Source organism: Engystomops pustulosus, chromosome 11, assembly GCF_040894005.1.
Source record: "Engystomops pustulosus chromosome 11, aEngPut4.maternal, whole genome shotgun sequence".
Taxonomy (NCBI): Eukaryota; Metazoa; Chordata; class Amphibia; order Anura; family Leptodactylidae; genus Engystomops; species Engystomops pustulosus.
This window is the reverse complement of record NC_092421.1, coordinates 75,927,168-75,954,709: the sequence shown is the minus strand read 5'-3', so window position 1 is coordinate 75,954,709 and position 27,542 is coordinate 75,927,168. Positions and strand designations below refer to the sequence as shown.

The window sequence follows — 27,542 nt, the reverse complement described above, 5'->3', positions numbered from 1 at the left end:
CGCTAAGAAAAAACGCCAGTGAGAATGGAACCATTACGGAAAAAAAAAAGTCACCCGAAAATACAGGTACGGGAAAACGGACAGCAAAAACTTTGTAAATCAGCAAATCTCTATTGTCTTTTATCCACCACTATATATGGGCACAACATAAAATGACAAAGTGGAAGTGACTTGTGGTCGTGCTTCCTGTCTGCTCTGTGTAGATGGTACATAACTAGTGACCGCTCCATTGGTTACATTACATTCTATACATCACACCAGGTAAGAGAAGAGCAGAACTGTGCCGCCGTCTGTACGTGACTTATATCGGAGCACCTATAGATTGTACAACCCGGCAGGATTCTCCAGCATTAAAGAAATCATCAAGAACATCTACAAACATGGAGGGTAAGAAGGATATTTAACATAAAATGTAACAATTTTGTAAACTGTGACTTTATAACAAGGTGTAAAGATTACTGTACATAGATAATAGTTTTCTGTTCTCTTTTGGGCTGGTGTAACGTGACTCCCCACCTCTCACACATTGGGGGCTGGTGCAATGCGAGTCCCCGCCTCTCACACATCGGGGGCTGGTGCAATGCGAGTCCCCGCCTCTCACACATCGGGGGCTGGTGTAATGTGAGTCCCGCCTCTCACACATCGGGGGCTGGTGTAATGTGTGTCCCCGCCTCTCACACATCGGGAGCTGGTGTAATGTGAGTCCCCGCCTCTCACACATCGGGGGCTGGTGTAATGTGAGTCCCCGCCTCTCACACATCGGGGGCTGGTGTACTGTGAGTCCCTGCCTCTCACACATCGGGGGCTGGTGTAATGTGAGTCCCCGCCTCTCACACATCAGGGGCTGGTGTAATGTGAGTCCCCGCCTCTCACACATCAGGGGCTGGTGTAATGTGAGTCCCCGCCTCTCACACATCAGGGGCTGGTGTAATGTGAGTCCCCGCCTCTCACACATTGGGGGCTGGTGTAATGTGAGTCCCCGCCTCTCATACATCGGGCACTCGTGTAATGTGAGTCCCGCCTCTCACACATTGGGGGCTGGTGTAATGTGAGTCCCCACCTCTCACACATCAGGGGCTGGTGTAATGTGAGTCCCCGCCTCGTGCGCATCAGGGGCTGGTGTAATGTGAGTCCCCGCCTCTCACACATCGGGGGCTGGTGTAATGTGAGCCTCTGCCTCTCACACACTGGGGGCTGCTGTAATGTGAGTCCCCGCCTCTCACACACTGGGGGCTGGTGTAATGTGAGTCCCCGCCTATCACACATCGGGGGCTGGTGTAATGCGAGTCCCCGCCGCTCAAACATCGAATGCTGGTGTAGTGTGAGTCCCTGCCTCTCACTCATCGAGGGTCAGTGTAATGTGGGTCCCCGTTTCTCATACATTAGGGGCTGTTGTAATGTGAGTCCCTGCCTCTCACACATCGGGGCTTGGTGTAATGTGAGTTCCTGCTTCTCAAACATCGGGGGCTGGTGTAATGTGAGTCCCCGCCTCTCACACATCGGGGGCTGGTGTAATGTGAGTCCCCGCCTCTCACACATTGGGGGCTAGTGTAAGGTGAGTCCCCACCTCTCACACATCGGCTCTAGGGATTCGATTCTGTGCTTTTCGCCACCATCTTGGTTTTCACCTGTTTCTGTCCGACTCTGCTCTGCTGTCTGTATCTGTTGTCGCTGGGTGAGTTTGCCACCACTTACCTAGCCTGATAGTTATTGCCTAGTTTGGTTGTGGTTGATCTGTTTGCTGGACAGGTACCTGACAGAATCTAAATTAAATAAATGAAAACAATATTCGGTGTGACCAGTTCTTGTAGTCTTGCCCGCATTACATTTTTTTAAGGAACTCAGCTGGGAGTTTGTTCCAAACATCTTGGAGAACTAATTGCCTATCGATGTAGTATTGTTCCAATCCTTCATGTCGCTTCATGTAATCCCAGACAGACTGGTTGATATTAGCGGCAAATCATAACTTCCAAGACTCCTTCCAAAGGTTGGACACACTAGATCTTGTCTAGATTAGATTTTATTTGTTCAAATAATTAGCAATTTATTGATTAATATTAATTAGCATTTTGACTTTGTAGCATTCCACAGAATATCCATCAGTAGATCCCATAATAATTGCATCTTATTTGCAATTCTCACAGATAAGCGCAGGACCTGGACGCCTTCCTGGAAGGGTGTGATCATTACGGTGCTCTTGGGGGCCAACATTATTCTCATCCGCATCATTGAAGCCCTTGGTAAGGGGAACAATTGAGACAAATATTCAAGTCTTCCATCAACTTGCATCGGCAGCATTTTCCTCCATTTATTCTCAACTCTCTGCTTCCCATTCAGTTTATAAGATGAGCAGTTGTGGCATTCAAGAAGCTGCACTGAAGGAACTGTGTTTGAACAGAACTTATGTGTCTAGAGGTGGGTAATGTATGGAGATAATGTTCAGTCTCTGTTCATAGCCGGATACAACCTATAAAAATAAATCTGTAGTAATGTTCTGTAACAGCAGCTCCCTCATCCCCTCTCACAGCAAACAGTCCCACACCTGCATCTCCCTCCTCTCCCCCTCCCTGTCTAGTATATATTTCAGAATAGGCAGAAATTGGATGAATGAGGAGGGTTTTGGACATTTATGGAGAGACTACTGTGCAAGGTTATACCTTACAGGAAGCCTATTATGAGGAATCTACTACCAGAAGTAGATCTGATGGTAGATTCCTCCTGCCTCTAACTCAATCTATAATAATCCTGGAACTTGACATAACTTGTTAAAAAACTTTATTTTAGTAATATGTAAATTAGCTGCAGAGGCTACTGGGGCTTGTCCTGGCCGGGTACTGGGAGCTAAGGTTAGGACACATCTCAGAAGCCTCTGCAGTTAATTTACATATTACTAACATAAAGTTTTCAACAAGTTAGGTTCAGGATTATTGGATTACAGATTATATTATATATTGTACTGATGGTACAAACCTGAGCAATGAATCAGATTTCAATTCCATACCTACTGGAATCTATGGGGGAGATTTATCAGAAGTGTCTGGGGTAAAACTGTTTTAGTTGCCCATGGAAACCAATCAGAGCTCAGCTTTACTTGTATAAAAGGCTATGGGAAAATGAAAGCTGAACTCCGATTGGTTTCCATGAGTAACTAGAACAGTTCTGCTCTCAGACATTTCTGATAAATCTCCTCCTCTGTGTTAAAGTAAAAAAAACAAAATTTACCTCTGACCTTTGTTTATTAAAAAGGTTTCAAAGTAATGAAATCTACACTAGAAGGACAAGTCTCCATTACGACTCTACCGTTTGTGCACTTTATGCCTGTAGTATTTGCTGCCAGTCCTCAACTGACTGCTACATGGAGGTCACTGTAATACAGGGGTGGGCAATTCATTATCCCATGGGGCCACATGAGAAATTGGAATACCTAATACCCTCTCCGGTTATGTCCCCTCTCATTGTGCCCTTATATAATGCTCCCTCTATTATGCCCCCTTTATACTGCCCCTTCTTATATTACCACTTCTCCTTATTCCCTCTCTTTTTTGTCCCATATTCCATCCTCCCCTTTTTATGGAAGTGCAGGTTTTAACAAAAACCAAAAAATCCTGTACTCACCTTTCCTCTGTTCTCTCCAGTTGCAGCTGTCCTCTGTTCTAGCCCCTCAGTAAGGCGCCCGGCCCGGGTGATGCAGTGACATCAATACGCTGCCAGCACTGTGTATAGTGTGTAGTGTGTGTATTACTCACTGCTCTGCCATGGTGACAGCCGCGGGCCCCACTTCCCTGCGGGACTGGTCGCAGTTGCATACAAAGCACCTGAACAAACAAAAGAAATGTAGTTTTTTGTTTTCTTTAACCTTTAGGATGTCGACCTCTGTGTCCTGATGATTGGATCCAACGTGGAGATGACTGTTATTACTATTCAGATGACACAAAAAAAACATCATGGGAGAAGAGTCGGGATTATTGCAGGACGATGGGAGCCGATCTACTGGTCATAAAGACCCAGGAAGAGCAGGTCTGATCAATAGCACCAGATATTAACTGCCCCTAGCGAAATGGGTACATGGCATTACCAGTGTCTACATTCCCTACCAATCCTTCCTTGGGGTCAGTAATACATATAATCTACTGTATGAAGTTATTTGGGGCTGCTCATTATAGAAGATACTTTAGCAGTTATCTTCTAAGTGTCAATCATAGACTTTTTGATGCCTCCTTGACTCTTTCATATTCTCAAACAAAGATTCCAATCCTTTATAGGAAATCTCCCATCACAATCCATCCTGATAACCCAGAGACATAACTCATAGATCCAGGCACCGGGACTGTGGTATCTTCTTATATTTGTTATCCATGGCCTCCTTCCTTCTAACATGATGTCCGCTCCTTTTCAGGGCCAGACCTGACAGTAAAGAGTCTCCTGCTCATCGTTACAGGGCAATTTACATACTAGATGGTTATGTGGCTATTGGTTACTGTGAGATGGGAGGTCCATGGTCTAATCATACAGCTTGACTCCACCCATCAAATAGTAAAAAATAATAGCTCCACCCATCTGACAAGAATAGCCAGGGTTAAATAGAGAGAATTCCAACTACACAAGATTCAGCAGAGCGGCACCAATGAATTGGAGTTGATGGTGGTGGTGAAATGCAATCATTAAAGCTGTGTTCACACTATTCAATTATTATCATCTATGAGAGGAGTCGAGAGATAGAAAGAAAAGTCTGTTAAAAATGTCACCAAAATTCATAGATTTATTTGTATGGGGAATATAGTGCAGCAGTTTTTGTCATAAAATGACCATTGAAAGCCCCTTCCTCTAAATGACCCCTGAGATGGCATGTTCACAGCTGACCAGGGCATCTGAAGGGACTTTATTACCATTTTTCAAGAATCTGAAGTTTGCTTTTTCATGGGACACAGCAGTTGAGGTTTGTATTGTGATGTTCTGCAGCAGCTGATGTATGTATTGTGATGTTCTGCAGCAGCTGAGGTATGTATTGTGATGTTCTGCAGCCGCTGAGGTATGTATTGTGATGTTCTGCAGCAGCTGAGGTATGTATTCTGATGTTGTGCAGCTGAGGTTTGTATTGTGATGTTCTGCAGCTGCTGAGGCGTGTATTGTGATGTACTGCAGCAGCTGAGGTATGTATTGTGATGTACTGCAGCAGCTGAGGTATGTATTGTGATGTTCTGCCGCTACTGAGGTATGTATTGTGATGTTCTGCAGCAGCTGAGGTATGTATTGTGATGTACTGCAGCAGCTGAGGTATGTATTGTGATGTACTGCGGCAGCTGAGGTATGTATTGTGATGTACTGCAGCAGCTGAGGTATGTATTGTGATGTTCTGCAGCAGCTGAGGTATGTATTGTGATGTTCTCCCACTACTGAGTTGTGTATTGTGATGTTCTGCAGCAGCTGAGGTACGTATTGTGATGTTCTGCAGCAGCTGAGTTGTGTATTGTGATGTTCTGCAGCAGCTGTTTGATTATTTTCTACAGCATCAATGAATTTAAAGATCTAAAATCACATGTGATCGCCGCTTCTGCTGTAAGAATTAAAACTTGTGCATCCTTTAAAATTTTTCCAAAATCCAACAAATATATACAGAAAGTACAATACAATTATTATTTCTGCTAGGAGTTTATAAACAGAACCCTCAGCCGTTTGGTGGATAATGCATACTGGACAGGACTGCGCGGAGATGGAAGTGCCTGGAGATGGGTGGATGGAGAACAGTATAACAGCAGCTTGTAAGTCTCCTCCTGACACCAGCACTATGGGGCACATTTACTTACCCGGTCCTGTTGTGATCCAGCGGCGTGTTCTCCGACGAGGATTCGAGGTTTTTCCGGCGATTCACTAAGGTCGTGTGCCCGATATCCACTAGATGTCGCTGCTGCGCCGAGGTCCGCCGGAGTTCACCATCCTATTCCTGGTGCATGTAAGTGCGTGTCAAGCTAAACTTTTTTTTTTAAATACCGCGGTTTTTCTGAATCCGTCGGGTTTTCCGACGGCCACTTCCCTCGATTTCCGTCGCATGCAACCCGGCGCTGATGCGACACAATTCCATCAGGTGTGCCAAAATCCCGGGGCAATCCGGCGCAAACCGGTAATTTTGAGGAAACCCCAAAAAATTTAGCGATTCGGGCCCTTAGTAAATGAGCCCCTTTGTGTACAATATGTTGGGTTTTGGGGTTGTGCACTTTTACCTTTATAAACATGTGGCTCCCCCCAGGTATGGAGAAGTCACACTGTCTCAGCAGGGCACCTGAGGATACACTCTTGGGTTTGGACCACGGTCTTTTAGAAACAAACCCAATATGGGAGGATATAAGGGTATAATACTAGGAAGCTCCATATAGTGATGAGTGGACCCTTAAGAATTTGGGTTCGGCCAGATCCGAATTTAAAAACCCTTTTTGGGTTCCCTGTTGCTGGCGCTGATTGTGGGCGTTAACTGTTTAACTGACACCAGCAAAGTCACTAGTGGCATTGAAATGGCTTCTTACCGCCATTTTAGGGAGGATGATGTCATCGGGAACTTCCAAATGCAGCCATGTATTTGCTGTTGGTGATATTGGCCAGTAGCATTTAAAGAGTTAACGCCCACAATCGTTGTCAGCACCGACCCCAGTCATTAATGGCCGAGGGTTCAACTGAAACCAGGCCGGCACCTGAGCTTCTAATAATAATAATAATTCCGTTATTTATATAGCGCACACAGATGACGCAGCGCTGCACAGAGCTTGTCAGATCAGTCCCTGTCCCCTATGGGGCTCACAATCTAATCATCCTACCAGTATGTTTTTGGAGGAAACCTACGCAAACACAGAGAGAACATAGAAACTCTTTGCAGATGTTGAACTGGATGAGACTTGTTCCCATGACCCCAGTGCTGCAAGGCTGTAGTGCTAACCACTGAGCCACCGCACTGCCAATAATGAACTTTGCGGATCGGGTCCACTCAACACTTCTCCCAGACATCAGGACTATTGGTTCTCCAGATAGATGTTCCTCACTTATGCAACAGATAAAGGGGGTCTATACACTTTTTTAGGATATTATGGCACTGTTCTCTTTTTACATCATTTCTTCAATTTCAAATAATTTGCTCTTGCTTTGTTTTCTTGTCCCTCAGGATCCAGATAAAGTCACCACCATCATCATCAGGACGCTGTGTATCAATGAATAAATATGGTTATTATCCTGTCGGCTGCAGTGTTACACACCAATGGATATGTCTAAAGAAAGCAGAGACCCCCCGACCCTTGTTATCATTCCATGACACGTGCAAAAGTGATTTATAATATTTGGTAAAATCAATGACCTGTGAAATAACAATATCTCGATACAGTAGCTGATACGTGTGCAGTGGGTGCAGGATCTCCAGAAATAATATATAAAGGAACCATATAAAACATTCATCAGATTTATGCACGAAAATTAGGTAAATTATTGCTAAAATGTTGCCATCTCTCACCGTAATCTGTGAGGAGATGAAATCACATTGTAATCCAGCACACAGGACGGATTAAAACTGACACAAAATGGTGACTTACAATTTACAAAACTTTTATAAAAATTGTACAAAATGAGACAAAAATGATGAAAGTGACTTTTGTATATTAAAGCGATAACTTTGTACAATTCACAAAAAATTTCAGACAAATTTCTATTCCTTTTACAACCTCAATACTGATCGTTTTACTAATTTATGGATCAATGGAATCTTCAGAAATCCAACAATACTATTAGAGATGGGCAAATCGATTCTAACGAATCGGAATTTGTTCCGAATTTCAGGAAAACTTTGATTCTTCACGATTCCGAAGTTTACGATGATTCGTGGGAACTAAGTTTTTTTTCCCCTTTATTAACTAAATGGGTGTGAGCACAACGTGTTACATGGGGCAGAGAACTCTGGGAAGAAGAAAGGAACACCCCATGATCACATGTGCAGACATGAAAGCCAATCAGCGACCGGCAGGCTTATGTGGTGTCATAGCCCTTTCACAGCCATTTCCAATCTTGTAATATCACACTGCATGTGCTGTCTGTGGCGTCCAGGGTGTCAGTTCTTGTCGTTGTGTATACCCCCCATTTCAAGTTTTTTTTGTTGATAAAGTAGATATCAAGAAATCCTTGTCAAATCAACATAGTTGATTAACCAATATATCAGACAGAGAGATGGCAGGTGGAGCAAGTACAGGGCGCAGCACAGTAAGGGGATGTTGCGGCAGAGGTGACTCTCTGAGGCCAGAACTGCTGGTGTCATCAAGCGGCAGTGTGTTGATTAACAACTAGAGATGAGCGAGTATACTCGTCCGAGCTTGATGCTCGTTCGAGTATTAAGGTACTCGAGACGGCTCGTTGCTCGGACGAGTATTTCCCTGCTCGAGATCGAGCATTTAATTAAAAAAACACAGTGAAGAACAATGAAGAATAGAATAAAAACAGTGAACACAGTGAACACAGGATCATTTAAGTGAAAAACACAGTGAAGAACACAGTGAAGAATAGATTACAGATGTTCGGCACATCTGTTTACTTGTCGGAAGATACGCGCGGAACGGTGCGAACAAAATAGTATGTGAAGAACAATATATATGTGTGAAGAGCACAGAGACATCAGGGAGCGGCACGGAGACATCGAGGGGCACGGGGAGACATCGAGGGGCACGGGGAGACATCGAGGGGCACGGGGAGACATCGAGGGGCACGGGGAGACATCGAGGGGCACGGGGAGACATCGAGGGGCACGGGGAGACATCGAGGGGCACGGGGAGACATCGAGGGGCACGGGGAGACATCGAGGGGCACGGGGAGACATCGAGGGGCACGGGGAGACATCGAGGGGCACGGGGAGACATCGAGGGGCACGGGGAGACATCGAGGGGCACGGGGAGACATCGAGGGGCACGGGGAGACATCGAGGGGCACGGGGAGACATCGAGGGGCACGGGGAGACATCGAGGGGCACGGGGAGACATCGAGGGGCACGGGGAGACATCGAGGGGCACGGAGACATCGAGGGGCACGGAGACATCGAGGGGCACGGGGAGACATCGAGGGGCACGGAGACATCGAGGGGCACGGAGACATCGAGGGGCACGGAGACATCGAGGGGCACGGAGACATCGAGGGGCACGGAGACATCGAGGGGCACGGAGACATCGAGGGGCACGGAGACATCGGGCAGCGGCACGGAGACATCGGGGAGACTTCAGTGGAAGAAGAGCAGCGGATCCCGGGACAGCGTATCTCCCGACAAGTAAGCAGATGTGCAGAACATCTGCAATCTATTCTTCACTGTGTTTTTCACTTAAATGATCCTGTGTTCACTGTTTTTATTCTATTCTTCACTGTTCTTCACATCTGTTAACTTGTCGGGAGATAATATACGCGCGGAACAGTGAAGAATAGATTGCAGATGTTTGCATACATCTGCTAACTTATCAGAAGACATTCTTTTTCAATTAATTAACACATTTTATTCCCGAACCATGGTCCCTTTGAAAAATGCTCGAGTCTCCCATTGACTTCAATGGGGCTCGTTATTCGAGACGAGCACTCGAGCATCTGGAAAAGTTCGTCTCGAATAACGAGCACTCGAGCATTTTAGTGCTCGCTCATCTCTATTAACAACCCAAAGGTTCTCCATTGGTTGACTAGGTCATACACTTCCTCTCAAATGACATCTGACAACCCCAGCAGAGAGGCCGTGGGTTCGTCAGATACAAACCTTCGTTAGCATGGCCCAGGAGCAGGTCAGTGGCCCTCACCTGTCCTCAACCAGCCTCTGTCCTGTTCATTTCCCTCATCCAGAGATCTACTAGGTGGTCTGAGCTCAGCGCCACTATACAGCGAGGATGAATTCTTTGAGGACAGTCAGCAGCTGCTTGGCAGTGAAGAGGTGGGGAAGACATCCGCTACTTTGTACAGTAGGCAGGAAAGTAGAGATGTGGAGAGTGGCACGGGAGGTTAAGTTGCACTTGCAAGTAGTCAGGCTGTGCATACTGAGACCGTTGAGGAGAATAGCAGTGACAGCGAAACACAAATCGATGATGATGTAGCCGATTGCACTTGGGAGCCGGGTGAAGCCAGGGCTTCATCATCATCGTCAGCGGTAGAGGGTGTCAGCTTGCGCATCAGGCAGCGAGGCAGGCAGAAAGTCGCTACTGTGGCTATGAGTCAGCAGGGTGGCAGTAGTGCGAGGATGGGAGCCAAACGGCTGCGGGGTACAAAACCCGCTTCGCAGGTCCAAGTAAGCAGTGGCACAGGGGCTCAGTGAGGCAGCGGGATTAGTAGTCACCACCTCCGCGTGGCCAGGGAGCTAACGTTGGCACCACGGCCCTGCATCAACACATGCAGCATCACCATCCAATGACCTGGGAGAAACGTGTCTCAGATGTGGTGGTCCATCCTACCGCCGCAGAAACAGCAGCGGCACCTAGTGGCAGACATGCCATTTAAGTCAATCAAGGCTCCAGCACCTCTGCCAAAGGGAACTGCTTGTCTTTGACATCATCTCCCGGTCCAGGTGCTCCATTTGTCATACCCCTGGTCTACCGGATGAATAACATCATTCCACTGCTTCATCTTCTGGAACAGATGCTGCAAAATCTGTCTGGTCAGGGTACTGGGGAAGTGACGACTACATCTCATGGCCACATGAATCCAGTGAGGGCTGAACTGTGGGAGGACATTGGAGCAGAAGCTGAGTTTGGTGCAATTAGTGGTTTTTCTACTCAGGTGACAGAAGAGGAGGAGCAGGAGCAACCGGAGAAGGTAGAAGACGAGGCAGATGACCCAGAAGCACCATGGCAGTATACAGCACAGATGGCCCGCAGCATGCTGCTTTGCCTAACTATTGACAGCTGAATAGTCAACATCCGGCATAGGGATGACTTTTGTCTCTCCATCCTCTTGGACCCTCGCTACCGGTCCAAAATGGGTGACTTTTTTCCAGCTGCCAAGAGAAAGCAACAACTGGCGTACTATGGAGAATTACTGTGCAGACAGTTGGCCGCTGCCTATGTGCGCCATTGTCCATCCTCTGTCAGGTCTGACCAGGGGATTCCTGGCAGTCAACACACACATACTACTACCATGGGGTAGGAGCAGTAGCAGCTCCATCAGCAGCAGCAGCTTAAGTCTGGAGTCCTTAATGAGCAGCTTCCTTCCCCCACCTAGTGAGGAGGGTAGCCGCCACCAGCAGCAGGGCATGGAGAAGACCCTGCACCAGCAAGTGGTGGCCTACTTGGGCAGCACTCTACCACCCCAGGTAGAGGATCCCCTGGAGTACTGGGCAGCCAAACTTGATGTGTGGCCGCAACTTGCAGAGTTTGCAGTAGAGAGGCTGTCCTCCAGGCCAGTAGTGTGGCATCAGAGCAGGTGTTCAGTGCGGCGGGGGCCATCGTTACCCCAAGGAGAACCCGCTTGTTGGCCAGGATTTCAACACACCAATGCCTTATGCATCAGATTAGATCAGCCATGACGCCTCCTCCAAACATTGAGAAATGAGTCTGGGTTCTAACTACCTGCCTCAGCTACTATTCTAATGCTGCCACAACTCTGATGCCACACATCTGCTGCCTCCCACCATCTTTACCAGGGACTGGAATTGTCACCCGCCTCCACGCTCTGTCATTGTGCCACTTTCTGACCTCCTGCTGCTGCCGGCACCTCCACACTGCCGCACTGTGGCCTACCATGTTGCTGCCATCACCAGAATTTGTCATTGTGCCACTCTCTGGCCTCATGTTGCTGCTACTTCTGCCACCCACCTACACACACTGTGATTATGCCACTCTCTGACCTCCTACAGCTGCTGAGGGCTCCTCCACACTCATTGTGCCACACTATGGCCTACCATGATGCTGCCACCTCCAGAATTTGCCAACGTGCCACTCTCTGGTCTCATGCTGTTGCTACTGCAGCCGCCCGCCTACACACACTGTGATTGTGCCACTCTCTGACCTCCTGATGCTGCTACCGCCACCTCCATGCTCTGTCATTGTGCTACCCTGTGGCCTACCATGTTGCTGCCACCTCCGCACGCTGTCATCGTGTCACTCTGTGGCATACAATATTGCTGCCACCTCCAGAATTTGTCATTGTGCCACTCTGCGGCCTACTCATGCTGCTGCCAACTGACTGCTGTCTCCCTGGAACACCCAGTGATTTCCATAATGCTGTTTTCACCCTTAACCACTCTATGACGTTTACATCCTCCACGACTTTATGACATTGCAATTATTTTTGGTTTTCCCCTCCATTTCATCTGTCAGAAGGAATGAAAAGCCTCAGGATTGATAGCCAAAAGCAGGAGTGGATACAGAACACACAGGACATCCAAATATCCCATTTACTGCTAATCTCTGTTCTGGATCAACTCCTGTTTGTTTTTGGCTTCAACAATACTGATGATGGATTATTTACCGATTGAAAGCAGGCACTGATGGATGAAATGAAGGGCAAAATAATCAGTGACGTCAATGCCGCTAGGGCACTGCCATCTCGTCGACGATCATTACTTCCTGTGACGTCTTCGGGGAGCAGCGGCCCGTTGCCATGACAGCCTTGGGCCTTCCGAGGCTGTCTCATTTTAACATTTTCATTACAATGTGCAATCAGCACATTGTAATGAATGAGGAAGAAAATCCCCATTTACTGCCATACTGTAGGATCGATCAGACAACCTAGGGTTAAAGTACCCTAGGGCAGTAGTTCTCAACCTTTCTAATGCTGTAACCCCGCAATACAGTTCCACATGTTGCGGTGACCCCAAACCATGTACAACAATATAACTACTATAATACTGCCCCCTATGTACAAGAATATAACTACTATAATACAGCTCCCTATGTACAGGAATATAACTACTATAATACTGCCCCCATGTACAAGAATATAACTACTATAATACTCCCCCCTATGTACAAGAATATAACTACTATAATACTGCCCCCTATGTACAAGAATATAACTACTATAATACTGCCCCCTATGTACAAGAATATAACTACTATAATACTGCCCCTATGTACAAGAATATAACTACTATAATACTGCCCCTATGTACAAGAATATAACTACTATAAAACTGCCCCCTATGTACAGGAATATAACTACTATAATACTGCCCCCTATGTACAGGAATATAACTACTATAATACTGCCCCCTATGGACAAGAATATAACTACTATAATACTGCTCCCTATGTACAAGAATATAACTACTATAATACTTCCCCCTATGTACAGGAATATAACTACTATAATACTGCCCCCCATGTACAAGAATATAACTACAATAATACTGCCCCCCATGTACAAGAATATAACTACAGGCGGTCCCCTACTTAAGGACACCCGACTTACAGACAACCCATAGTTACAGACGGACCCCTCTGCCCACTGTGACCTCCGGTGAAGCTCTCTGGATGCTTTAAAATAGTCCCAGATTGCAATAATCAGCTTAAAATTGTCTGCAATGAAGCTTTATTGCTAATTCTTGGTCCTATTACAGCAAAAAAATTTGAAACTCCAATTGTCACTGGGGCAAAAAAAAAAAATTGTCGGGAACTACAATGATAAAATATACAGTTTCGACTTACATACAAATTCAACTTAAGAACAAACCTACAGTCCCTATCTTGTATGTAACCCGGGGACTGCCTGTACTATAATACTGCCCCCTATGTACAAGAATATAACTACTATAATACTGCTCCCTATGTACAAGAATATAATTACTATAATACTGCCCCCTATGTACAGGAATATAACTACTATAATACTGCCCCCTATGTACAAGAATATAACTACTATAATACTGCCCCCTATGTACAGGAATATAACTACTATAATACTGCCCCCTATGTACAAGAATATAACCCCTATAATACTGCCCCCTGTGTACAGGAATATAACTACTATAATACTGCCCCCTATGTACAAGAATGTAACTACTATAATACTGCCCCCTATGTACAAGAATATAACTACTATAATACTGGCCCCCTATGTGCAGGAATATAACTACTATAATACTGTCCCCTATGTACAGGAATATAACTACTATAATACTGCCCCCTTGCTGGGAGGTTGTGTTAGAGCAGAGCTCCTGAAGTCTCCTAATGCCTGGAGACAGCCCAGGGCGGGGCCACCCTGGGTGGGGAACTTCCCCAAGCAAGGCCCAGGCTTCCAGGCCTACATCGGGAGAAAACTCCCTTACAACTTCTGATGGGGATTTTAATCCCAGAGTGAGCTGCCAGCAGAGCAGCAGCCAGTTTGTGAGTGACCTCAGTGTAATGAAGAAAGAAGAAAAGAAAGTGAGTGAAAGTGAAGCCAGATCCCAGCCCGGACAGCATGGAACACAGATAATGAAGCAGCTGAGTACAGGTCAGGCAGCAGGTGCACAGCCCCCCACTCCTGCACCCAGACAGCAGAGAAGATCTCTGGAGAGACAGACCCTGCAAGAGAACCTGCAGCAGAGAGAGGTTGTGTCCAGCATGGCCTGCACAGGCCGCACAAGATCAGAAGCAAAGCCGCTAAGTGTTCCTGCACAGAGTGATCCAGCCTCAGTCTCAGGCCCGGCCATTACAGGCAGCAAAGCTGAGAAGCCAAGCCAGGAGATGGTTACACCCAGGCAGCCTGCAGGACTACAGCGACCAGCACGGCAGGTGAAGGAGAGCACCCGAGCGCCTGAGCTGCAGATGGCGGAGGAGATCCCGGCACTGGTAAGGAGGATGGGGGAGCTAAGTCACCATAAACAGATGCTGCAAATGCAGATAGACTGTATGTACAGCCTGAGGACCGCGCACCCTGAGAGCAGCGCCCTGTACAATAGTAAGCTGCAGGCACTGAGTAAGGAGCTGGCGGTGGTGGTGAGGGACATGTGCAACATCCCCCACCGGGGCCTAGCCTTTTCTCGGGGCCTGGAGTCAGCCAGGGCCCGCAGTACCTGAGTGGCTGGCGGTTGCGGCCTAGGCACGCTAGGGTCACGGTGCTTGGTATGGGGAACCGGAGGGCTGTCCTACAGCCTGGCAGGTCTCCAGCAGGGTGGTATTGGCAAGAAATGATGAGGGAGAGGCTGCTATAGCGGATCTCCCTGGGGCAACCCTTTGGTGTCTAGAGTATGAGTCTCTGTGTGGTAGACAGGGTGCTTGTGATGATGGCAGCCGTAGTAGCAGGGACCAGACGGAGGCAGAGGTTGAACAAAAACAACTTACAGTTCTTTATTGGAACCGACAGGAACCGCAGCAATGTGCCTTAACAGAGTGATGGAGCGCTGAGATGCAAGTTGTAGGGAGCCACAGGATGGATCCTCAGCCTGGATGCAGAGGGCAGGCTGGGAGATAGCTGTGTCCTAATAGGATGCTTCAGCTTTATCCTGGATTGCTTCAGGTATCACCCTTAAAGGTAGGATGATACCCCTTTCCTCACTAACTCTTAGCTATTAGCTTCACTCTTCAGGCAGGGAGCTGGCTCACCTGCTCTTGGTCTGGTGTGCTGACTGCACAGACCCCTCTGAGTCTCTAATCTGAGAGAGTGAAGTCTTTCCTCACACTGCACTCTCTTCTCAGAGAGAACTGACTTCTAGAAGTTTCCTCAACAGGGATCTTGTTACTCCCCCGGTCAGGTGGTGGCTGCTCCTCCAATTACATCTCAGCTCACATCTCAGCTCACAGAGACAAAGTATAACACCTGTGATTGGCTGACACATATGACATCACATAAAACAGTTAACTCCTGCCTTGCCAGGCAGGATCTACCACTGCAGGGTGCATCTGTGTTATCTAGTGTTATGTAGTGACATGCTGTGAGGCTAATCAGACCCTACACAGGCTGCAAGCTACATGGTGGGACGTATTCGCAACCACTCCTCTGCCTTGCATCGGCGAGGGTGTTGCACATGGACTGTGTTCTGAAGAGGATGGGACCCCTGGCCGAGTCCTATAAGAACAGGGAGCGCTTTGCCCAGCAGAAGCAGAGCTGTAACCCTGGACCCCGGGCCCCTGCAGCACAAGCTGGACCCGTCCCTCCAGGTGCACCCCACAAAGTGTCACCCCAAGTTTTGAAACCTGCGAGCTTCTCTTTCCAGAAGGGACAGACACAAGAACAGCCGCAGACCCCCGCAGCAGATAAAAATGCTGTAGTACCACAGGTCCCAGCGGAGACTGTGCAGCAAGACAGTGGACTTCCATCCATGCGTCATGGTGATGCGGTGACCCAGAATTGTGCTGTAGTGACAGAGACAGGGGACATTGCTGAACATCTTGATGTGGCTGAGGGGTCGGGGGATGGAGGGGACTCTCAGTCTATCTGGGAGGTGCAGCTACCGGTGGATGGGGGGCAGGGGGTTGTACAGGATGATGTGTGTGATTTCCCCCCTCTAACATCGAGCCCCCCAGATGAGTCAGGTCCCTCTACTTCAGACCCTACCCCCAATACCCAGAGTGAGCCCTGTCAGGAGCCTCCTAAAAACGCCTGGAGCCGCGGCGCTCCCTCCTTCACCTCCGGCGCACAGTACTCAGGGCAGGCGTTTAAGAGGAGGAACGTGGTGCGCTTTAAGAACAGAGGCGCTAAGGAAGATCTCCCAGATAGGAGGTTTGTGGTGTGGGATCTCCTGTGTCACCAGATGGGGTTCACGCCTGATGATATCCTGGCAGTCATCAACCTTCCAGACAGACAGGGCTATGATGTCAGCTTTAAGCTCATGTCTAGTCTGGATAGGTTCTGGGATAAACTCCCCCGGTTCAGGGATGTTGACGGCTGGAATAAGTTTACGTTTGTTCCCATATCCAGGCCAGGTACTGTAGTGGTGAATGTCATCTTCTGGAACGAGTCGGTTCCTCCTTAGGATATTCTGGTGTGGCTCAGGCGCCATTGTGATCTTGTGTCAGACCTCACCAAGAACCGAGACGCCGCCGGTATCTGGATTGGAGGGTGGAAGGTTCTAGTAAAACTGAGGCAGTATAACAACATCACCCTACACCTCCCTAACTCCTTCTTCATTGGTAGAGAGAAATGCGTCTGTTTCTACCCAGGGCAACCACGGAAGTGCTTCAGATGTGGTAAGATCGGGCATGTGGCTAAAATATGCACAGTAATAAAATGCAACCTGTGTGGGGAGGTCGGCCATCTCAGTGCCACCTGTGAGAAGGTCAAGTGTAATCTGTGCGGTGAGATGGGCCACCCGCACAAGGATTGCCCGGAGGCCTGGCACAACATTGCTATAGACTTCTCAGATGATGAGATAGTACAGGAGGCAGACACCTTAGAGGAGGAGGCCATGCTGTCAGGACAAATTCTGACTAGGCAGGAAGTACAACAGGGCTCAGGTAAAACTGCTCAAGAACCTCAGCGGTCAGGGAGCACTCAGGGGAGTATGGAGGTTGTCACCCAGGAGCAGCCTCAGGCAGCCACCTCTGGAGCACCTGGTGATTATGAGGAGGTAAAGAAGAAAAAAAGAAAGAAAAAAGATAAATCTTCCCGTAAGCCTGAGGAAGAGAGCAATTTAGGCCTGAAAACAATGAGGAAAACCAGTGGTGATACTGGGGTCAGGGTCCTTGGCAACCGGTTTGATGCTCTGTCAGAGTCAGATGGGGATTATGAGCGAGAGCTGGAACGTATTAATAATGAGTGTGAGGTGGACATAGGGGACCCCCCAACTAAAAAGAAGCCCCCTCCTGAAGATACCGCTGTAGAGTCAGACATGGAGACAGGTGGAAGACAGGGGGACATTGACTCTGACATATGATGATGGGGGTCACTGCTCTGCTCTTTATCATTGTGATGGCTATGGGGAGGTGCCTGGTGCTGGAAGTGACCATCCATGGTAGGCGGCTCCGGCTGATCAACATCTATGGCCCACAGACAGTGACAGAGAGAATCCAGCTGTTCAATGAGGTGCAGCAGTATCTATTTACCTCTATCCCTGTGATAATGGCGGGCGACTTTAATGTTACCATGACATTGGGTGACAGATGTTCGGGCAGAGCAGTGGTCAGAGACTCCAAAGTCCTAAAGAGCATCATATCACAGGCCGATCTATGTGATGTATTCACCCTGGATGGTAGGACACCTAAATACACCTACTCCTGTGCTGACAGACATAGCAGGATCGATATGGCGTTTGTGAGTCCCTCAGAGAATGTAAGGGGGATGAGCGAGAGAGTCGTCCCATATTCTGACCACCTGGCCTTATTGTTTTGCATAGGAGCTACTAACCGCTCTGATATTGGTCGGGGGCTATGGAGGCTTAACTCCAGCATCCTGGATGATGTCTGTGTCCAGAATTGCATCCACTCCCTTTTTCAGGACCAGCTCCAGAGAGTAGACTTCTATGAAAACATATCTGACTGGTGGGAGAACGTCAAGGAGGAGATCAGGTCCCTCTTAAAGAGACTGTCAGTGAAGAAGGGTAAGAGTAAGTACAGCCAGTATCTCAAGCTGCGGAAAGAATTTAAGTCACTGTATTCGGCGGGAGGGGGGGACAAACAAAAGATTGACCGACTAAAGTCTGAAATAAAGCAGTATCAGTACAGCCGCTACACGTCCCTGGTGATTGAGAGAGATTACGGAAAACTGGGTGTTCCCGATCCGTATGAAAATTGCCGGGAACGTGTGGCCAAGAAAACGATCACAGGTCTCACTGACTCCCAGGGAGTTTTGCAGGAATCTCGGGAGGGTATCCTGGGGGTGGTGAGATCCTACTATGCTGAATTATTTCATAAGAAAGTTTTGGATAAAGAGAAAATGGCTCAATTCTTGGAGGCAACTCCAGGCCCTGACACTAAAGATTTGGATTTCTCTCCTTTGACAGCAGAAATCACAGAGGAGGAGGTTAAAGAGGCCATTGATAAGTTACATCTGAAGAAGGCACCAGGTCCTGATGGAATAACATGTGAATTCTATAAGAAGTTCAGAGACCTCTTGGCTCCAATCCTTGTGGATGTGTTTACTAATTGTCTAGAAAATCACCTGATGCCTTCATCCATGAGAGTGTCCTCCCTTATTCTGCTGTCCAAAGGTAAGGAGCCGAGTGACATCAAGAACTGGAGGCCGATCGCCCTCTTGAATGTCGACAGGAAGATTTTGGCAAAAATTCTATTTTCTAGGTTAGTTTGTTTGTCCCCGGCACTGTTGGCAGGCTCTCAGTATGGCACAGTAAAAGGGCGGAACATCTCTGGAGCAGTCATCTCAATAAGAGAGATGTTTGAGAGATGTAAAGCTCTGAGGTGTGGGAGATATGTTGTAGGTCTGGACCAGGCTAAAGCCTTTGACAGGGTTGATCATGATTATCTATGGGCCACTTTGTCAAAGTACGGTATTCCGGGACAATTTATAGATTGGCTGAGAACTTTGTACAGAGAGGCGAAGAGCTTTCCTCTGATCAATGGTTGGCAAGGGGACACTTTCAGGGTAGAGGCCGGGGTGCGACAAGGCTGCCCCCTGAGTCCACTGCTGTATGTGTTTGCTATCGATCCGTTCCTGAGATCACTGCAGCGGTGTGATTTTCAGGGGGTGCCGGTCCCCCATTGCTTGCCCCTGGATGTTGTTGCCTACGCGGATGATGTGACTGTGGTGATATCTGAGCCTCATGAGGTGGAGATGTTGTCTGCAGCCATCAGAAGTTACTCAGAGGCCTCTGGGTCTCTGGTCAACCTTGAGGAGAGTCAAACTTTCTGGACATTGGATACTGCTCCTGGCTTTGATCTGCCACAGTTCGCCAAGGCCTCCACCCATATTAAGATCCTTGGGGCTAAATTCGGGAAGGAAGATAATGCCAAACTAAATTGGGAAGAGAAATTGGAAACCGGAAATGCAAAGGTTCTGGATATTGCCTTTTGCAGAGTATTGGGTGCGAGGCGGCAGTCTCAAGAGGGGCCGATGGACTCCTGGCTTCCTCCCCCAGTATCTGGAGTATGGTCTGAGGTGTTTGAAAAAGTGGAGGCTAGACAAGACATTTTTAGAGAGTAAGAACAGGAAGGACCTTTACACTAATATCTGTAAGACCTTCTATACATTACAGCCAGCTCTGAGGGACTGCACAACGGCCACCCTGCAGGAGAGTCTGAGGTTCGTTAATGGACCGAGGCTTCCAGCCAAATTCTTTGACATCGCCTGGTTGTCTCTGCATGGGAAGCTTTTTGTCAGAGGAAATTTAAAATTCCTGAGTCTCTCTGACCGTATCTGTCCCTTTAGGATGTCAACAAGAGGAGACCATGGAGCACTTTACCACCGAGTGCCAGAGAGGGAGGCAGATATGGCAGGAGGTGTCCCGCAGACTGAAAATACCACGTCTACAGTCTCTCAGATACCCATAGATCATCTATGGGGTAACACCACACATAACGGACATTGACCGGGGGACCATGTACCTCATTATCACCATCATTAAGTATTACCACTGGCACAACAGGACCCGAGTCTCCATCCACAACGAGACCTTCCAGCACATGACTGCTGTCACTCTTATAATGTCTGAGCTCAGATGGATCCGATCCATAGAGATTGGGAAAAGTGATGGGAATAGAAAGTTATGGAGGAATATATGTCTGGACTAATGTTAAATCCTTTTCCCTTTAACCAATGATGGACATTTAAGTTACTTATTATACATTTATTTATTAATTTCAATGTATGATTTCTGTTAAATTCTGATTGGAATGTACCATGTATTTTGTTTGTTTCTACTAATAAAAATTGCCCCCTATGTACAAGAATATAACTACTATAATACTGCCCCCTATGTACAAGAAAATAGCTACTATAATACTGCCCCCTATGTACAAGAATATAACTACTATAATACTGCCCCCTTTGTACAGGAATATAACTACTATAATACTGCCCCCTATGTACAAGAATATAACTACTATAATACTGCCCCCTATGTACAAGAATATAACTACTATAATACTGCCCCCTATGTACAAGAATATAACTACTATAATACTACCCCCTATGTACAAGAATATAACTACTAGAATACTGCCCCCTATGTACAGGAATATAACTACTATACTATTGCTCCCTATGTACAAGAATATAACTACTATAATACTGCCCCCTATGTACAAGAATATAACTACTATAATACTGCCCCCTATGTACAAGAATATAACTACTATAATACTGCCCCTATGTACAGGAATATAACTACTATAATACTGCCTCCTATGTACAATAATATAACTACTATAATACTGCCCCCTATGTACAAGAATATAACTACTATAATACTGCCCCCTATGTACAAGAATATAACTACTATAATGCTGCCCCCTATGTACAAGAATATAACTACTATAATACTGCCCCTATGTACAGGAATATAACCACTAAAATACTGCTCCCTATGTACAAGAATATAACTACTATAATACTGCCCCCTAGTTCTAGTCCCCCCCTCCTGCCCCCAGTTTTAGTCCCCCCTCCTGCCCCCAGTTTTAGTCCCCCCTCCTGCCCCCAGTTCTAGTCCCCCCTCCTGCCCCCAGTTCTAGTCCCCCCTCCTGCCCCCAGTTCTAGCCCCCCCCTCCTGCCCCCAGTTCTAGTCCCCCCCTCCTGCCCCCAGTTCTAGTTCCCCCCTCCTGCCCCCAGTTCTAATCCCCCCTCCTGCCCCCAGTTCTAGTTCCCCCTCCTGCCCCCAGTTTTCACCCTCCCTCCTGCCACCAGTTCTAGTTTAACCACCCCTTGGTGCTCCCAGTTCTAATCCCCCCTCCTGCCCCAGTTCTAGCCCCCCCCCTGCCCCCAGTTCTAGTCCCTCCTCCTGAACCCAGTTTTGGTTCCTCCCCTGCTGCGTCCAGTTCTAGTCCCTCCCCCCCTGCTGCGTCCAGTTCTAGTCCCCCCCCCCTGCTGCCTCCAGTTTTGACCACCCTGCTGTGTCCAGTTCTAGTCTCCCCCTGCTGTGTCCAGTTCTAGTCCCCCCCCCTGCTGCATCCAGTTCTATTCCCCCCCCTGCTGTGTCCAGTTCTAGTCTCCCCCCCTCCTGTGTCCAGTTTTGGCCACCTTGCTGCGTCCAGTTCTAGTCCCCCCCTGCTGCGTCCAGTTCTAGTCCCCCCCCCGCTGCGTCCAGTTCTAGTCCCCCCCTGCTGCGTCCAGTTCTAGTCCCCCCCTGCTGCGTCCAGTTCTAGTCCCCCCCTGCTGTGTCCAGTTCTGGTCCCCCCCTGCTGCGTCCAGTTTTGGCCACCCTGCTGCATCCAGTTCTAGTCCCTCCCTGCTGCGTCCAGTTCTAGCCCCCCCCTGCTGCGTCCAGTTCTAGTCCCCCCCTGCTGCGTCCAGTTCTAGTCCCCCCCCCTCCTGCCCCCATGTCTAGTTCACCGCTCGTGCCACCCGCTTCTAGTGATCCTCCCTTCCCGACCCAATTTTGGTCCTCCCCCCCCTGCTGCTTCAGTTGTAGTGCTCCTCTCCTGCCCCCAGTTTTGTCCCCCCCCCCTTCCGACCTCCAGTTTTGGTCCCCCCCCCCCTTGCTGCCCCCAGTTCCAACCCCCCCCCCCCCATGCCCCAAGTTTTGGTTCCTCCGTTTGCTGCCCCAGTTGTAGTGTCCCCCTCCTGCCCCCAGTTTTGGCCCCCCTGCTGCCCCCAGTTCTAGTCCCTTCCCCCCCTGCTGCCCCCAGTTCTAGTGTCCCCCTTCCTGCCCCCAGGTCTAGTGCCCCCCTTCCTGCCCCCAGTTCTAGTGCCCTCCTTCCTGCCCCCAGGTCTAGTGCCCCCCTTCCTGCCCCCAGTTCTAGTTTCCCCCTTCCTGCCCCTTGGTCTAGTGCCCCCCTCCTCCTGCCCCCAGTTCTAGTGCCCCCCTTCCTGCCCCCAGGTCTAGTGCCCCCCTCCCCCTGCTGCGTCAAGTTCTAGTTTCTCCTCACTGGAACACTGGAACAGTCTGTTCCGCGGAAGTCTGTATAGAGGAGAAGCTGGAGGGTCATGTGATGATGACATCACCACAGGTCCTCTTGCTTCCCCTGTATACAGCAGCCACAGGTCCTCAAGCAGTTTGTGCTTATTGCACACATGTTTTACTCCGTTTTTGCTGTGAATCGCGGCAAAAACGTAGTAGAGTCACGACCCCTGTGTTTTGGTCGTTTGACCCCCGCCGTGGTCGCAACCCACATGTTGAGAATCGCTGCCCTAGGGAGTCTGAAAAATTGTAAAAATTACAAAAAAAGTAAAAAAAAAATTATAAAAAAACCCCTAAAAATCCAAATCCCTTTCCCTAGAACTGATGTCAATATAAATAAACAGTAAAAGCTTCCACCGTATTTAGCGAGTTATTTAAACACTTATAATTAAACATCTTTTGTTCATTGTAAAAATGTTTTCTAAAGGAATATTAAGATAGAATATATTCACTTTGGGAGTATTGTGACATACATAAGGGTTAAATAAGGGTTAAAATGATGATGCAAATTAGTAGTTGGTTGAGGGCTTATAATGCAGAATATAGAAAGCATCATTATAGAATTTATGTAATATCACTAGAAAAATTAGTTAAAAATCACCAAAGTGGACTTTAGAGTGGATAATGTGAACATCATCCTTAGGACTAACAGGTCACCTGCATATCTAGATAGCTGTCACTTAAAGAGAACCCGTCATGCAAAATAACCCCCCTAAACTAAATATATTTTTATAAACTGCCATTAGAGAGCATTGCCTCTATCCCTTCATTGTCCCTCTACATGCCTGTAAACCTAAGCAATGAGGTCCTAAAGCTGTATGCAAATGACCTGTGAAATGTCCAATGAAGCATTAGCATATTCAAGCTGTCCTCTCTATTCATGAGTGGGAGGTACAGCCACACCCCCAGTGCTTGACTGACAGCCTGTATAATGATGTGAGGCTGTATAATGATGTGCTTCCTGGTGCTGGTGGCCACGCCCCCTGCAGCCAATGTGTGCATGTGTGTGTGTATATAGGAGAGATACAGCAGCTCCAGGCAGCCTGTGTGTGTGTATAGGAGAGATACAGCAGCTCCAGGCAGCCATGTTACAGCAGAACATGTCAGATTCATGTGTAGCTGATGTCTGTGTCTCTCACCTGTATATTAGGAGGATGCAGCATGTCAGCAGATGCAGCACACACACTAGCAATGCTTTACTATACATTACACACAGACATGAGCAGGGGGAGGAGAGGGTAGGGGTAACAGCAGTGACATCACTGCCTCTGACCATGTGACCAGCCTCATTTATATGATAAAAAATAGATGATTTTACAATGAATAATGTATGAAATAACTAGATAAAGGCTGGGATGGGATCCTTGTGAGCTGCTCCAACAGGAAGAGGTGACAGGACAAGTGACACAGACCTGATGACAGGTGCCCTTTAAAGAGGACCTGTCACCTAAATTTTCGGCACTAGGAGCTGCTTACTAAGGTAACGCTATCAAACACTGCGGCGGGGTACAATGTAATCATCGGACTGCTTGCAAAGCTGTCCGATGTATTCATGAGGGGGCGGTCTGAGGCGCTGCCTATACCCCGGACCGCCCCGCTCTCTCCATAGGGTTCCCCAGAGCAGACATCGGGCAGGGAATCCTTTTAAGAGAAGTGTCGGGCTTAGCGGAGACCACGTCATCAGCTTCAGATCAGCATCTGTCCATATATGGTCTCCAGGGCTTCCCTAATTAATTAAATAAAGTTTTGGCCAGGCTGAGATTCGAACCTGGGACCCTCTGCACTGCAGACAGGAGCCTTAACCAACTGAGCTATAAGCCCAGTAATACAGAGCTGAGGATTTCTGGTAAGTAAGAAGTGTTATCTGCCACTGTTACACTGTGACACAGACTAATGCACTGATATATAGAGAGGAATCTTCTCAGAGATTATTATTGTAATTATTGAGACTATTATTATTATTATTATAAATTTTATTATTTTTATAATTATGGAGATGATTATTAATAATAGTAAAAATAATAATAATCATCTCCATAATAATAATAATCATCTCCATAATAATAATAATAGTCTCAATAATTACAATAATAACCTCTGAGACGATCCCTCCCTGTATACCAAAGCAGTAAATCTGTGTCACAGTGTAACAGTAGTCATAGTTCTTAGTTACCAAAATTCTGCACCTTGTTAATTGCTGAGATTATAGCTCAGTTGGTTGGGGCACTGTGTAATTATTGTACATGGACACTGCAGGTTCTGGGTTCAAATCCCAATGAGGATAATTTTTTTTTTTTAATTGAGATGATTTTTATTATTATAATATGGCTAAAATTTGGGGGGTGGCCAGGGAGTGATTGGGGGTGTGGCTTAGGGGGATCGCCATTTTGTCCCTCTTTCCCTTTCACAAATGTTGGGAGGTATGATATTGTCATGAAATGTGATTTTAAACAACAAATGTAAAAGATATAAAAGAGGTTGCAGAAGGCACGTCAGCAACGCCCCGGAAGAAGCCGTGTTGGCGAAACCCATGGTCGGGCGGACATGTGAGACTGGCGTCCTGCTTGGATTTAGATATGCACATTTTTATAGTTCTACATACTGCACTATCCATACGCGTGTTTCTTCTAGTAAAGTTGGCTTGAAGAAAGATGGTAATGAAGGAGGATTAGAAAACGCAATGGGGTTGGTCTGAATGGTGACCTGTTCTTGTCGGAGATCTGTTGGATACGTGCAAAATTCATTGATTGCTACATCAAACTACACATTTCCTTGGATGATAAAGAACTCCTAAAGGACCTTTTTGGAGATCCGATCAGAGTAAATTTTCTCTTTCTTTCTGTTTTTATCTGTGGACCGGTCCTGTGCCATTGTTAGATCCCAGGGCCAAGTGTGCAACACATTAAGGTTTGTTTTACTATGAAGTGCAATTTGTTACGCAGAAAACGAGCCATCACACAGCTCTTTACGTGTAAAAATACAAAAGTTATAGATTTTTGAAGGTGGGGAGTCAAAAATGAAAATAAAAAAACAAAAAAGGGCCAGGTCGTTAAGGGGTTAAGATACTGGGGCTCATTCACTAAGGGCTCTGTGGCCGCACTTTCGTCAGGTTTCCCAACTTTTTCCATTTTGCGACGAATTCCACCGGGATTTTGCCGCACGCAATCGGATTTCAGCACAATTGTGCCGGCTTTCAAGCAACAGAAATCGGGGACGTGACCGCCGGAAAACCCGACGGATTCTGAAAAAACGCGGAATTTAAAAAAACTAATTGTGTCGAAAAATCAATCACTCATATCCACCAGGAATAGGTGGGTGAACTCCGGCGGACCTCGGCGCAGCAGCGACACCTGGTGGACATTGGGCGCACGACCTTAGTGAATCCCGGCAGACCCGAATCCATGTCGGATAAGGCGCCGCGGGAACGCGACTGGACCAGGTAAGTAAATGACCCACATTATCTGGTCACAACTTTTTTCATTTTCTTATATTTACCAGTTTTATTGTTTCTTTGTTGGTCGGAGTCTCAGGTCACACTTTTTAGAAGTGGGTTTGTCCTTCCTCTGTGCTGTCTGCAGTGTCGCCCATCTCCATAGTGTTATGCGGTCGGTGCGATGTCGCTGCTGCTGCAGAACACAAGAGTTTCCAGCCGCATCTTCCCCATTTCTTAAGAATAGAAACTTTGAGAATGAACTGAGTTATTATATTACTCTGTATTGTTCTATTATATTCTATTGAGTGGCCCTGGAGGGGGTGCTACCAGAATCGGGGTCATGACACAACCACTGGACATGATCATGATATTTGGGGGAGTTGCTGATCTTGGATGATTGAGTGGTCCATGAGGGGATGTTACCGGAGGAGCAGCAGGAGGATAAGCCAGGAGTGGAGGAACTACTATTCCTGGCCATATTTGCATAAAAAAGTCTCAACCTTTTTTTGAGACTTTTCACTGCTAAAAAGTCTCACAGGACTATATACACCTCTTCATTAATCTGGTGTAAACATAAAACTACTGCGAGTGCAGCACCGGGCAAAGCCAGATCCATGACTTGGGACTTTTGCAAAAAGTCTCACAGTCCCTGCCGTCGCTGCCGGTGCATGTGCTGGGATGTTTTATGCATTTTGAGACTTTTTGGGGAATTTAAAAAAAAAAAATCCCAAACAGAAAAAAGAAAATAAGAATATTTATTAAAGGGGCCAAAACTACTTTAATGAATCTGATTGGCAGCGGAGCTCTAAAATAGACATAGAACTGTCCCAAGTAGCCACCTAATGATTCCCCCCAACATGTATATGCACAAGGGTGACAACATTTGGCAGCCTTTGAGCGTTTTTTTTGGTGACATGCAGACCTTTATTGAGCATTCACAATAAATAGGTCTGATAATTTCATGACTCATAGGGGGAAATTCACCAGTGCCTCTGTGCCACATCAGTGGCGTAGAAGCCCTGAAATAATTATTTAACCCAATCCGTCACTTGCACGCCAGTGGGGCATGAAGGGTGGGATTGGCCGGCCGAGCGGAGGGCCGGGAGTGGGCTGGTGAGGGGCTTTACTGTCCCCGCGCCTGTGCGCTCGCTGCAGCCGGCGACTTTTCACATGTGAAAATTCGCCGTCTGCGTTTATTTC

General features: G+C 47.4%; 1 protein-coding gene across 1 annotated transcript; it reads left to right on the top strand.

Annotated features, from left to right (window-relative positions):
• Positions 1–301: 301 nt before the first annotated feature.
• LOC140106263 (killer cell lectin-like receptor subfamily G member 1) lies at positions 302–7,513 on the top strand. The gene is made up of 6 exons (XM_072130569.1): positions 302–387; positions 2,145–2,240; positions 2,338–2,415; positions 3,863–4,017; positions 5,647–5,759; positions 7,148–7,513. The coding sequence occupies exons 1-6, from the start codon at positions 381–383 to the stop codon at positions 7,314–7,316; spliced, it is 618 nt and encodes a 205-aa protein (XP_071986670.1). The 5' UTR covers positions 302–380; the 3' UTR covers positions 7,317–7,513.
• The last annotated feature ends 20,029 nt before the right edge of the window (positions 7,514–27,542 follow it).